Source organism: Physeter macrocephalus, chromosome 8 (genome assembly GCF_002837175.3).
Source record: "Physeter macrocephalus isolate SW-GA chromosome 8, ASM283717v5, whole genome shotgun sequence".
In the NCBI taxonomy this organism is placed as follows: Eukaryota; Metazoa; Chordata; class Mammalia; order Artiodactyla; family Physeteridae; genus Physeter; species Physeter macrocephalus.
Window position 1 is genome coordinate 64347216 of NC_041221.1, and position 14792 is coordinate 64362007.

The following is a 14792-nucleotide window of genomic DNA, read 5'->3' on the forward strand; positions in this document are numbered from 1 at the left end:
ATTTGTTGAGACGTGGATGGATCTAGAGACTGTTATACAGAGTGAAGTAAGTCAGAAAGAGAAAAACAAATATCATATATTAATGCATGTATGTGGCACCTAGAAAAATGGTACAGATGAACCTGTTTGCAGGGCAGAAGCTGAGACACAGATGTAGAGAACAAACGTATGGACACCAAGGGGGGAAAGCGGCAGGGGGTGGGGGTGTGATGAATTGGGCAATTGGGATTGACATGTATACACTGATGTGTATAAAATGGATGACTAATAAGAACCTGCTGTATAAAAAGTAAAATAAAATTCAAAATAAAAATATTTTTAAAATAAATAAATGTGTTGCCAGGAACGGTTATTCCATGAAGAACATTCCATGCCTCAGCATCAGTTTACGAGGTCATTTAGGGACAACCCAAGAGAAACAGACCAGAACCATAAGGAAGGAGGACACACACAACACTTAATTTGTATTTGAACCAAGAATTCTGGAAAAAGTAGAAAAGGGCCAGAATAAAAGGGTGAGACCCAGGTAAAATGTGACATCCGAAGCCTAGGACATGAGAAAAACACATGATATCTATGAGTAAAGGGTACAAGAGGAAGAAGAGGGTTACAGACAAGGTCACAAGAGGCTGGTGTCAAAAACAATGCTGACCTCACTGCTTATCTATCCCAGGGTCAGCCCTGAAACTGCTCCAAAACAATTCACCAGAACAGTCCAAGTAACACTTCGTTTTCAGAAAGGTACCACCCTAAATGTGTTATGACAGAGGGGCTGAGTACCCTGTGCGAGAGAAGAGAGATCTATAGGCTTTGAGCACTAAAACAAACAATTGTTTGGCAATTCTAATGAGTGTGTACTTCTAAGAGAGAAAATGTAACTGGACAATTCGGTAGTTACTGATTTTATTCAGGGCCATCACAGCACCCCTTCACAGGTCATGCTACTCTGAGGTTAAGTTAATCATCACTCAGCCTTCTGATCTTCAGCTGACAATGAAGGGCTCACAGGGTTACGTTCCTGCAATACAAGCCTGTGCCATGTGAATACACAAGCCCAGCAAGGATGCAGAGCAATGGAGTCACTGCTATCACCTTTCCTTAAAGAAATTCAGTGAAAGTATTTCTTTTCATTTTTATGTTTTTTTTAAAGTTTGGCTCATAAAATATCAAGGGGAGGTGGGAGATTAAAACAATAGTAATATTACACTTTTCACCGATTTAAATGGCAAAGGTATGTATGTTAATAATAATACCCAAAGTAGGCAAGGGTGTAAAGAAATGAACACTTTCTTATACCAACAATGGGAATGTAACTTGGAACAATCACTCTAAATGGAAATTTGACAATATGCAATCAGTGTTTAACACACATTCATGGTCTTTGACCGTGAAATGCCACTCCTAGGAATTTATTCTTAGAAAGTAATCACACATCGACCAAAAAAAAATCTAACTATATAAATATTTACTGTTATAATGCTTGTAACATAGAAAAAAAATGGAAACAATATAAATATCAACCAAAGAAAATCATTTAAATAAATTATGGTATATTCATTTTATGGAATATTATGTTACCAATCATAATGATATTGTGGAATATATACAATAATGTTGATGATAATAACAGCAGCAGTACCAAATGAGCTACTTACTATGTGATAAACATTATTCTAAGCACTTTACATGTCTTAAGCCATTCAATCCCCAAAATAGCCTTAGGAGGTAGCTATTAACTATTGTTGTCCCATTTTACTGATGAAAAATAGAGATGTTGGGGCAGATGCTAAAGCAGAGAGTTGTTATACAACATGCCAAGGTCACATGGCTAATAAAGGGCACATAAGAAATTCAAACACCATTTAGTCTGTGCTCCTGGCCATTCTGGGTCAATCAAGAATATTTAATGATGTGGAAACTTCTTCTTGTTGTACTGTTAAGAGAAAGTAAGTTATAAAAGAGGAACAAAGGAAGGAGGGAAAGAAGGAAGGAAACGAGGGAGACGGGGAAATAGAAAAGACTCTTAACACTGAACATTTAGAGTTACTCTGATATTTTTTAGTGTGTGTTTTCTCTATTTTCCAAATTCCTTCAATAGGAAAATTTTTTATTTTAATTTTTAAACTGCACACTGAAAACAGATAGTTATTTACTTTAATGATACTTTGGGAGGTAGCAGCTCACTGGTCCTTAATTGTGGAGCCTCAAAAAATGCTTAAGGGGAAAGAGGGCCAGTCATTCAGAAGGAGACAAGCAGACCTCCCTGCCTTTACCCAACGTTTCTGCTCCTGCAGGCTGCCATACAAACCCCTCTGGGGGGCCCACGTGATAGTAATACATTACATTTCTTTTGCATCATTTTAATATAATGACTGCAACGACAAAAACAATAAATACCTTTCAAAAGGTATCTGCCATATGACAGACATTTGTGCCAGGCGTTTTACAATGTAGTGTCTACTCTTTACAACAACTTCATCGAGTAGGTATTGACCATTTTAACACCTGCAGAAACTAAAATCCAGAGGGCTTAAGGGACTTGCCCAAAGCCACATAACCAGGCAAGTGGGGAGCCAGGAGTTTGGCCCAGGTCCTTATGGCTCTGAAGCCGGGTTCTTCTACCATACCATGGCTTTACAGTGAGGCAGTATGGCATAGCAGTTAAGAGCACTGATTCTGGAAAACGATTTTATCAGTTTGAACGCTAGCTCTGTGACCTTGGACAAATTACTTATGCTCTCTGTGCCTCAGCTTTCTCATTCAAAAAATAGTACCTAGGTGGCAGGGCTATTATGAATCAAGACTTTATTGCACATAAATCACTTCCATCAGGAAGTATATGTAGATTCTGAACAAACCCATTTTAGGAATTTGCAACCAAAAGTATGCAGCATTGATCAACACAACAAAACCTAGTGGGCATTACACAAATTTTCAAAGATAATAACAAACATGTGCAGTGCCTACTATGTGCCACGCCCGGTTGTAATCACTTTGTACAAATTAACCCACTCAATCTTCAAAAGAAAAAATGCCAAGAAGCCTAGCAAACTTACATAACTTTCTACTGGCAATTTTATAGTACTGGTAATATCCCTTCCTTTACCTGGACTCTTCGTAGATGGGCCACACGCTCCTCTATGGAGGTCTGCAAGGCCAAAGGGACTTTCAGAATCTCTTGGTAATTGTCCATCAGAAACGTCACCAACCTAGCAGCTAATAAGTCATCCAAGTCCACCTCATCTTTGGAACACAAGATGCAATGGGAAAACGTCTGAACCATCTAAAAAAACAACAACAACAACAACATAGTGGGGAGGGAGGGTGAATTTTTAAATAAACACAGATGAGGTTTTTTTCCCTACTCTGAACTGAGTGCCATCTAATTTGCAAAAAGCAAATGTGACTAGTCAGTGAGAAATGGCCCACAGCACAGGGTGCACATCTCACCTGGCACCTGGCCACACCTGGTCATCTCAGATGGGCTGATCTTCTCATCAACCAGCATGAACAGAATGTGCATCACTTCTCACAGAGACTTAGCAGAGATGCTTGTCTGAGCAGTTTTTAAAGGCACCCCCTTTCATAGATGGCTTTAAATATATATATTTAAACAAATTCTGAAAATTATTATCACCATCACAACTTGGATCATGTAGCACTTTTAAGTTAAAAGTACTTTATAGCCATTTAGTCTAATAATATCCTAATTTCATTATTGTCTTATTTTGTTGTTTTTTAAAAAAAAATTTGCTAGCACAATCTATGTGGCTCAACGATTAGTTTTTCCTAGTTAATTGTTATTTTCTTCAGGATTTTGTATGTACGTTTGACAATCACCTTTGAACAAAACCATCAGAAGAGCATTAGGTGATGAAATACAAAAAATATTATAGCAGTTGTTTCCATAGAATTCATTTTAACTAACCCATTCTTTTTTTTTTTTTTTTTTTGCGGTATGCGGGCCTCTCACTGTTGGGGCCTCTCCCGTTGCGGAGCACAGGCTCCGGACGTGCAGGCCCAGCGGCCACGGCCCACGGGCCCAGCCGCTCCGCGGCACGTGGGATCCCCCCAGACCGGGGCGCGAACCCGGCCCCCCTGCATCGGCAGGCGGACGCGCAACCACTGCGCCACCAGGGAAGCCCAAACTAATCCATTCTTAATGCAATCCTTTGGATGGACTTTTTTTCCTTTTCCTACTAATTTTATTGTTGACAATCTTATTTCAAAATCTATAAGCGTGTAAATGAAACAAGTCAGGCACAGAAAGACAAATACTATATGATATCACTTATATATGTAGACTAAAAAATACACGAAACTAGTGAATATAACAAAAATGAAACAGACTCACAGATATAGTGAACAAACAAGTGGTTACCAGTGGGGAGAGTAAAGAGGGGAGGCACAATATGTGGAATCTAAAAAAATGGTACAAATGAACCTATTTACAAAACAGAAGTAGAGTCACAGATGTAGAAAACAAACTTATAGTTACCAAGGGGGAAAAGGGGCAGAGGGATAAACTGGGAGACTGGGATTGACATACACACATTACTATATATACAATAGATAGCTAATAAGAACCTACTGTATAGCACCTACTGTATCTATTCAATGCTCTGTAATGACCTATATGGAAACAGAACCTAAAAAAGAGTAGATATATGTACATGCATAACTGACTCACTTTTCTGTACAGCAGAAACTAACACAACATTGTAAATCAACTATACTCCAATTTAAAAAAACAGAATTACAAATTATTATGTAAAAAATAAGCTACAAGGATATATGATACAGCACAAGAAATATAGCCAATATTTTATAACAACTATAAATGGAACATAACGTTTAAAAATTGTAAATCACTATATTATATGCCTGCAACTTATATAATATTGTACATCAACTACAATTTTTAAAAACCTATAAGCATGATATCATGTAATTCTGTTTAATAAGACTTCATTTCATCAACATACTGCAGATGATACTTTATTTTCTTCACTCACATATATTTACAGAGGGAAAGACACACACAGAGACTCTTTATCTGGAGACTAGGGACCCCAGGGGATCTGTGAGTGCCTTGAAATTGTATAGAAAATTTTACACATGCATTCTTCTGGGGAATAGGTGCAAAGTTCTCTTCAGCTTTTCAAAAAGGTCCATTATCCCACCTACCCATCCACCCACCCCCCAAAAAAGGTCAAGAATCACTCTACTGGGTGCTGATTTGTCCTCTGATCTCATGCCACACTTCTAAAAGTCGAACAGTGGACCCTCAGGCATACACAATGGTTCACCAACATATGGAAAGGATGTACATCCCAATGAAACATCAATTTTGCTCTAAGATATTTTTTGAGGAAAATTAATAAATTTTGCTAGTAAATAATTCTAAACCTAGATCCTATTTTAAAACACATGCTGACCTGACAAAGTAGAATTCAAAATTAGCCTATGTTTTTAAGCAAAACTGAGAATATATTAAGAAATATCCTCACTCATGGACCCTTAGATCATACCCTGAAAGATACACATTCTTTCCTTCCAAGTTGTCTGGTCTAACTCTATATTTTACTTCTTCCCTCTTTAATCCATGATATATGCTGCATCTTCTCCTACTGGTTATAGTAACAAAGGCTTTGCGACCCTTTTTGTCCTGGAGGAGAGAATGCTGTTTCTTGACAGGCCAGTAATCCTTTCTGTCCAAGCTTCCTTCTCTTTATGTTGACAGCAGGCAGGATGCAGCAGCTATCTCTACACTCAGAGTCTACTCCTACTCACTCTTTACTTTTCATTATGTTCTTTAAGTCACTAAGACCAAAAGCACAATACCAGTCTGGGTGGATTCCAAGCCATGGCTCTTTAAACAAGCCTGCCTTGTACCTTCCTCTGGTTGCCAAGTTAGTAAACTTTACTCAAGTGAATTTTAACCCCAAAACTCCAGTCCTCGTAGATGTTAGAAATCAACCTACCAGTGTTCGGGCGCCAAAGCCATCACACAGTGGTGGCATCTCCTTATTTAAGCAGATCCTTGCCATCATCCTCATCAACAGCTGTAACTTTCTTCTATTTTCAGGAGGCAGGAGGAGGCAGCAAATTTGAAATGCTTCAATGGCCATATTCTCTTTCTGTAACAAACCTGATTTAGAAAAAAAAAAAAAATTTTAATCCTTTAAAAACCTATAGTCTACCTGACTCTATTATGTTCACATTTTTACAAAACATGTATTACTAAAATTATATAAAGCATGTTTGCATGTGCAATTATACCGGGCTAACTGATATAGATCCACTGTCACAAATCTGCATAGAAAACACAAACCACCAATCAGCGTTGGCAAATATATAAAACAAATACAGCCATTTCCCCCTCCCACACCCTTGACAGATAAAACTAAATTTTCGTAGCATTCTTTCCCTCTGAACCAAGAGCAGTCAGGTTAAGCCTAACTTAACTCTCAACACTCTGTAAGAGGTCCAAGACAGCATGAGCAAGAACATGAATGTGCCATCACTGCCCTGAAGTTTTCCCTTTTGTACTATTTCCTCATGAGGAGCATGGTCACCATCCTGAATGACTCTCATAGACTAAATAATAGGACTAATGCTGTTAGAGTCGTTCCGGTGCCTAATGGCTCTGCTTCTTTCCAAATGACACCTTCCTCCCACTTAAGCTATTTTTTTTCTAGCTAAGTGTGATGATTCAATCGTGTTACATGTCATCACTCCTCACCCAATATGATTTTGCTAAAAATTAGGGTATTCTAATATTGTGCTCTCTTCAACCATATTTGTCTCTGGACACACACACCTCCAAGCCTTCTGAAGAGATGAAACTGCTTTCACTGATTTATTGGTTCATATCCAACTTTTTCAAGTTCCAACTAGTCTCTGCTTGGAGACAAAACCATCTTTTATATTCAGTAAATATTTACTGGCCATGTACGATATGCCAGGAACAATGCTAGGTTTCAGAAATATAAAAATATGCCAGGTCCTTTCCTTTAAAGAGCTTATGCACTGTGAGAAGGAGAGGCCCATAAAAAAGTAAGTAGCAAAATGTGAGAGGTGCTGCAAGAGACATGTGCAACAGGCATATTAGGGAACCTGTAAGTCACTCAATAAGACTATAGCATAGGCTGTGAGTGACCAATAGAAATGAAGCGAAAAAGGTTAGCAGAGGTGAGATCTTAGAAGGCCTTGAATGCCAGACTAAGGACTTTGGGTTTGAAGGAAAAAAAGGAAAGGAGCTGGGGAATGATGAGAAAATACTCCTAGAGTTTTGGGGAAAGTTACTCGCTAAGGAGGACATTTGAGCAGAAATCTGAAGAAAATGAGAGTAAGCCTGGCAAGTATCACAGAGACAAATTTTCAAGGTAAAGGAAATAGCAATTACAAAGATTGTGACAAGGGAGTATGTCTGGAATGTTTGAGGAACAGCAATGAGGGCAGTGTGAAGAGAGGAGTATGCAGAATATTCAAGTCAGAAATGAGGTTAGAGAGGAAGCCAAGAGCCAGATCATGTAGAACCTTGTAGACTATCATTAAGGACTCTGGGTTTCACTGTAAGTGACCCAAGAAGCCATTGAAGGATTCTGGGCATGAGAGCCATTTGATTTGAATTATTTTTACTCTGGCAGCTGTATAGAGAATAGACTGTAAAGGGGTAACAGGGAGGGAGGAAGGAAGATTCAAGGCATGATTACAGTCTGCATGAGGTTGGAACTGGTAGCAGTTGGATCTGGTAAAGACCAATTAAATTCTAGATATATTTCTCCACAAAGTCTTTTACTTTTGCCACAAAGACTTCTATCACATTAGGCCACAAATCCCTTCTTTTACCAAATTATAAACACCTGTGGAGAGTCAAATTTCACCTTAACTTTATATGTTTCATATATATATATATGAATATAAGACTTCAAGATAATTGAAATCATAATGCATTTCTTTTGGCAAGCGCTATTTCCTAGTATATGGTACAAAGCATAAAAGTAAACATTCAAGGGTGGGGGGAAGGACAAAATGGTAGAGTAGAAAGACCCTGAACTCACCTTCTCCCATGGGCACCCAAAGTTGCAACTACTTACAGAGCTATGAAAATGACCTGAAGACTAGCAAAAAAGATTTTCCACAACTAAAGATATAAAGAAGGAGTCACAATGAAACAGGTAGGAGGAGCAGAGATTCAATATTAAAGGACCCACATAAATGAGTGGGCAATCCACAAATGGTAGGAATATCACAACTGCAGAGGTCCTCCCCAGAAAGTGAGGGGTCAGATCCCACATGGGGTTCCCAGCTTGGGGTTCCTGCACCAGAAGGACAAGCACCCAGGACATTTGGCTTTGAAACTAAGTGGGGCTTACATTCAGGAGGGCTGGAGGACCGGAGGAAACAGAGACTCCACTCTTAAAGGGCATGTGCAAAATCTCATGTACTCTGAGTCCCAGCACAGAAGCAGTAGTTTGAAAGGAGCCTGGGTCAAACCGACTTGCTCATCTTGGAGAGTCTCCCAGAGAGGGAAGAGGAGACTGGGATTCTCCCTGGGGGTGGAGACACTGGCAGCAGCCATTTTGGGGAGCTCATCCTACCGTGATGAACCAGTGCTGGCAAGCACCATTTTGGAATCCTCCCTCTAATCTGTTAGTGCCAGGGGGCCTGCCCCACCCACCAGCGGGTCCACAGCAACCATGGACCACCAGATCACAGAGCCAGCCATGTGTGAAGCCTACCCTGCCCTCCAGCAAGCCCACATCCACCACACGACTCAGGGCCTTGCAGTCAATTGGGCTGTGGGTGAAGGGGAGCAGCCCCACCTCCCAGTGCACCCACAGTAGGTGGCCTCACCACAACAAAAGGGCAAACACAGCCTACATAGGGAGCACTCGCAGGGCATATTGCTCTGGTGACCAGAAGGGGGTGATGTGCTGCTGGGTCCCACAATACATCTCCTATATAGAGCTACCTCTCCAAGATCAGGAAACATAACCAACCTACTAAATACATAGACATAAAAAGAGAATTACGCAAAATGAGGATAAGAAGCAATATATTCCAAAAGAAGGAATAATACAAAACCTCAGGGAAAAAACTTAAGTGGTGATAAGCAATCTACCCAATAAAGAGTTCTGGGTAATGACAATAAAGATACTCACTGAACTCAGGAGAGGAATGGACGAACACAGTGAGAATTTCAACAAAGAGTTAGAAAACATAAAGAACCAAACAAGGTGGAAGAATACAATAATTGAAATATACTAGAAGGAATCAATAGTAGACTAGATATAGTAGACCCAGAGGAACAAATCAGCAATCTGGAAGACAGAGTAGCAGAAATTCACCCTGCTGAACAAAAAAAAAAAAAAACAGAAAAAGAATTTTTTTTAATGAGGATAGTTTAAGAGACCTCTGGAACAGCATTAATTATACTAACATTTGAATTATAGAGGTCCCAGAAGGAGAACACAGAGAGAAGGGGGAAGAGAACTTATTTGAAGAAATCACAGCTGAAAATATCCCTAACCTGGCAAAGGAAAAAGACATCTAGGCCCAGGAAGTAGAGAGAGTCCCAAACAAGATTAACCCCAAAAGGTCCACAACAAGACACATTATAATTAAAATGGCTAAAATTAAATGTAAAGAGAGAATCCTAAAAGCAGCAAGAGAAAGTCAACTAGTTAGGTATGAGGGAAGTCCCATAAAACCACAAGCTGATTTTTCAGCAGAAACTTTGTGGGCCAGAAGGGAGTGGAACAATATACCCAAAGAGATGAAAGGAAAAATACCTACAACCAAGAATACTCTACCCAACAAGGTTATCATTCAGATTTGAAGGAGAGATAAAGAGTTTTATAGATAAGCAGAAGCTAGAAAGACTTCAGCACCACCAAACTGGCCTTACAAAAAATGTTAAGGGACTTCTCAAAGCAAAAAAGAAAAGGCCTCAACTAGAAATGTAAAAATTATGAAAGGAAAAATCTCACTGGTAAAGGCAAACATACAGTAAAGGTAGTGGATCAACCAGTTATAAAGCTAACAGGAAGTTTAAAAGGCAAAAGTAGTAAAATTCACCTATATCCACAACAAGTAGTCAAAGGATACACAAAACAAAAAGATGAAGAAATCAAAAAATACCTGGAGGTAAATGAGAGTGGAAATACAATGATCCAAAATTGATGGGATAAAAGCAAAAGTAGTTCTGAGAGGGAAGTGACACAAGCTTACTTCAGGAAACAAGAAAATCTCAAACAACCTAAACTTACACCTAAAGGAACTAGAAAAAGAAGAACAAAAACACCCAAAGTTAGTAGAAGGAAAGAAATAAATATCAGAGAAGAAACAAATGAAAAAAATACTAAAAACAAAAACCAAAAAATAAAAAACACCAATTACACTAAAGGCTGGTTCTTTGAAAAGATAAATAAAATTGATAAATTGTTAGATTCATCAAGAAAAAAGAGAGAGAGCCCAAATCAATAAAATCAGAAATGAAAGAGGAGTTAAACAAATACCACAAAAATACAAGTATCATAAGAGATTACCACAAACAAAAATTATATGCCAATAAATTGGACAACCCAAAAGAAATGGATAACTTCCTAGAAATGTACAGTCTCCCAAGACTAAATCTGAAAGAAATAGAAAACTTGAACAGACCAATTACCAATAATGAAATTGAATCAGTAATCAAAAAACCCCAAACAAACAAAAGTCCAGGACCAGAAAACTGTTAGAACTAATAAACAAATTCAGTAAAGTTGCAGGATACAAAATCAACATACAAAAATCTGTTGCATTACTATACACTAGTAATGAACTACCAGAAAAAGAAATTAGAAAATCCCATTTACAATTGCATCAGAAAGAATGAAATGCCTAGGGATAAATCTAATGAAGGAGATAAAAAAACTTGTACTCTGAAAACAATGAGACATTAATGAAAGAATTCAAAGATGACAAAAACAACTGGACAGATGTGCAATGCTCATGCATTCGTGCTCATTGTTAAAATGGCCATACTACCCAAGGCAATCTACAAATTCAGTGTAAACCCTAGCAAAACACCACTGGCATTTTCTGCAGAACAAGAATAAATAATTCTAAATAATTTTTATGGAAACACAAAAGACCCTGAATAGCCAAAACAATCTTGAGAAGGAAAAACAATGCTGAAGGTAGCATACTCCCTGATTTAAAACTATACTACAAAGCTTCAGTCATCAAAACAGTATGGTACTGGTACAAAAACAGACACACAGATCAATGGAACAGAATAGACAGCCCAGAAGTGAACCACACTAATATGAGAAATTAATCTCCAATAAAGGAAGAAAGAATATACAATAAGGATAAGACAGCCACTTAAATAACTGGTGCTGGGAAAACTGGAAAACTACATGCAAAAGAATCCAACTGGAGTACTCTCTCACACCGTGCACAAAAATAAATTCAAAATGGATTGAAGACTTAAATGTAAGACCTGAAACCATAAAACTTCTAGAAGAAAACAGGCAGTGTGCTCTTTGACACTGGTCTTATAATATTTTTTGGATATGTATCCAAAAAAACAAAAGCGGGCTTCCCTGGTGGCGCAGTGATTGAGAATCCGCCTGCCAATGCAGGGGACACAGGTTCGTGCCCTGGTCTGGGAAGATCCCACATGCCGCGGAGCGGCTGGGCCCGTGAGCCATGGGCACTGAGCCTGTGTGTCCGGAGCCTGTGCTCCGCAAAGGGAGAGGCCACAACAGTGAGAGGCCCGCGTACCGCAAAAAAAAAAAAAAAAAAAAAGCAAAAGTAAACAAATGGGACAACATCAAACTAAAAAGTTTTTTGAATGGTGAAGGAAACTATGAACAAAAGGAAAAAGCCAATTACTGAATGGGAGAAGATATTTACAAACAATGTATCCAATAAGGGGTTAATACGCCCCCCCAAAAAAACAGAACTCATACAGCTCAACATCAGAAAACCAAACAACCTGATTAAAAAGGGGACAGAGGATCTGAACAGACATTTTTCCAAAGAAAACATACAAATGGCCTACAGGCACACGGAGAGATGTTCAACATCACTCATCATCAGGGAAATGCAAATCAAAACCACAGTGAGATACCACCTCACACCTGTCAAAATGGCTGTTATCAAAAAGACAACAAGTAAGGGTTGGCGAAGATGTGGAGAAAAGGGAACTCTTGTGCACTGTTAATGGGAATGCAAATTGGTGCAGCCATTATGGAAAACATTATAGAGATTCTTCAAAACTTAAAAAACATAACTGAGAACTTCTGCTGCCAGTGACCTTGTCTCTCCCTGCCTCTGCAGGAGACCCTCCAACACTAGCAGAAAATCAGAAGTTGCAGTTCACAGAAGGGTTACATTCACACTACAATATCAATTGCAGCTCAACAAGGACTGCAGTCACCAAGGAGCTTAATTATAATCTAGACACTCACACGTCTAGGAAGAGGATCAAGGCAGCTGAGAAGAAGGAAGCCTGTAATGTAGAAAGCAACAGAAAAAAGGAAATGGAACTTCTTGGCTCTGTTTCTAAAAACGAATCCATTCCCGAAGTTGAAGCCCTGCTGGCAAGATTACGAGCTTTATAAATTAAAGTGGTAAAAATGATTAAGCCAAATATAAAGCCATGCTCTAAGCTATACCACTTGAAAAAATTGCTTCTTATATAAGTGACTTTATATGGTTTTAAATTATGGTATATATTAGAAAAATAAAACTCAATACATGATTGCAGTGCTTTTCTATGTACTTGAGGTCATGGCTTATTCAAGATTGTAATGGGCTTTAATGCTTTTTTTGTCTCCTGGTGTTCATGTGTTCTGTATTTGGTGGTTGAATTTTTATATAATGCTTTAGAGAGCAGGTAGGTGGCCATGTGTTCAGCAGTGTGTCCTTAAGAAAATACCATCTTCCCAAGTCACTGTAATTTTTACTTTTGAATTCATGTTAATTAGACCCTGTAGGAGACTATACAGCAATTGAACACATTTCCAAAAATGATAAATAGGAATATATGTTCTCTCTTTGAAAAATGTACATGCCTTTGTATAAAGTGGATGTACACAGTATTACAGTGCTGCTGAAACTCAGCCGGGAGAGCATTCCCCCCGCGCCACCCCACCCCCGCCCGGTAATTATGACTCTAGGATCGAATTGCCATTTTGAAACTTCCCAAGTAAGGAATTTTTTAATTTCTGTGAACAAACTTGAAATTGCAGATTCTCTGACCTGACAATCAATAACTTCAACAAAGATCTGAAGTGTTTCAAGGAAAGCTTTCCTATGCAAATGTTACAATTTTACCTCATTGGGGGTATGAAATTAACTCTGTTAATTCTATATCAAAGAAAATAAACTTGTTACTTGCACTAAATGAAAAAAAAAAACTACCATATAATCTAGCAATTCCACTCTTGGGTATATATCTGAAGAAAACAAAAACACTAATTATAAAAGATACATGCACCCCTATTTCATTCCAGCATTATTTACAATAGCCAAGATATGGAAGCAACCAAAGTGACCATCAATAGATGAATGGATAAAGAAGGTGTGTGTGTGTGTGTGTGTGTGTATGTATGTATATATCACACACACACAATGAAATATTACTCAGCCATTAAAAAGAATGAAATCTTGCCACTGCAACAACATGGATGGAACTAGAGGGTATTATTCTAAGTAAAATAAGTCAAAGAAAGACAAATACTATATGATTTCACTTATATGTGCAATCTAAAAAACCAAAGAAATGAACAAACATAACAAAACAAAAAACAGAGCTATAGATATGTAGAATGAACAGGTGGTTGCCAGAGGGGAGATGTGTGGGGAGAGGAAAGAAAAAGTGAGGGAAACTAAGAGGTACAAACTTCCAGTTGCAAAATAAATGCGTCACAGGTATGAAATTACATATATATACATTTAGTACATTAGGGGAATATAGTCAATAACTATGTAATATCTTGTATGGTGATATACTGTAAAAAGACTCATCTTGGTGATTAGTTTAAAATGTACAGAAATATCAAATCACTATGCTGTATAACAAGAATTAACGTAATGTTGCAGGTCAATTATACATCAAAAACAAACAAATAGACAAACTCATAGAAAAAGAGACCAGATTTCTGGTTGCCAGAGGCAGGGGTGGGGGATTGGATGAAGGCAATCAAAGGTACAAACGTCCAGTTATAAGGTTAATAAGTACTAGGAATGTGATGTACAACAAAATAATCAACCCTGCTGTATGTTATATATGAAAATTGTTAACAGAGTATATCCTAAGTGTTCTCATCACCAGGAAAAAAAACATTTTTTTCTATTTCTTTAATTCTGCATCTATAATGACATGATGGATGTTCACTAAACTTATTCTGGTAAAAATTTCAGGATGTATGCAACTCAAATCATTATTCTGTTTATGTTAAACTTATAAGGTGTTGTATGTCAATAATATCTCAATAAAACTGGAAGAAAAAATATTTAAAAAGAAAAAAGAAAGCAAACAAACAAAAGAAAGAAAATCATCTGTTTAAAGAAAAAATAACAACAATATATAGTAGGGTTATAACACGTTATTAAAACTATATGTAGCACTGGGGCTTCTCTGGTGGCACAGTGGTTGGGAGTCTGCCTGACGATGCAGGGGACACGGGTTTGTGCCCCGGTTTGAGAGGAACCCACATGCCACGCAGCGGCTGGGCCCATGAGCCATGGCCACTGAGCCTGCACGTCCGGAGCCTGTGCTCCGCAACAGG

General features: G+C 38.2%; 1 protein-coding gene across 3 annotated transcripts in view; it reads right to left on the minus strand.

Moving 5' to 3' along the window:
- Positions 1–14792, minus strand: part of DEPDC1B (DEP domain containing 1B) — a 109889-nt gene that overhangs the window by 11126 nt on the left and 83971 nt on the right. For all 3 annotated transcript variants that reach the window (XM_024122893.2, XM_024122880.2, XM_024122884.2), the window contains exons 8-9: positions 5985–6151; positions 3107–3283 (exon numbers count right to left, since the gene is read on the minus strand). In XM_024122893.2, the coding sequence (XP_023978661.1) occupies positions 3107–3283; positions 5985–6151 (344 nt within the window). The remainder of the gene's footprint in view (positions 1–3106; positions 3284–5984; positions 6152–14792) is intronic.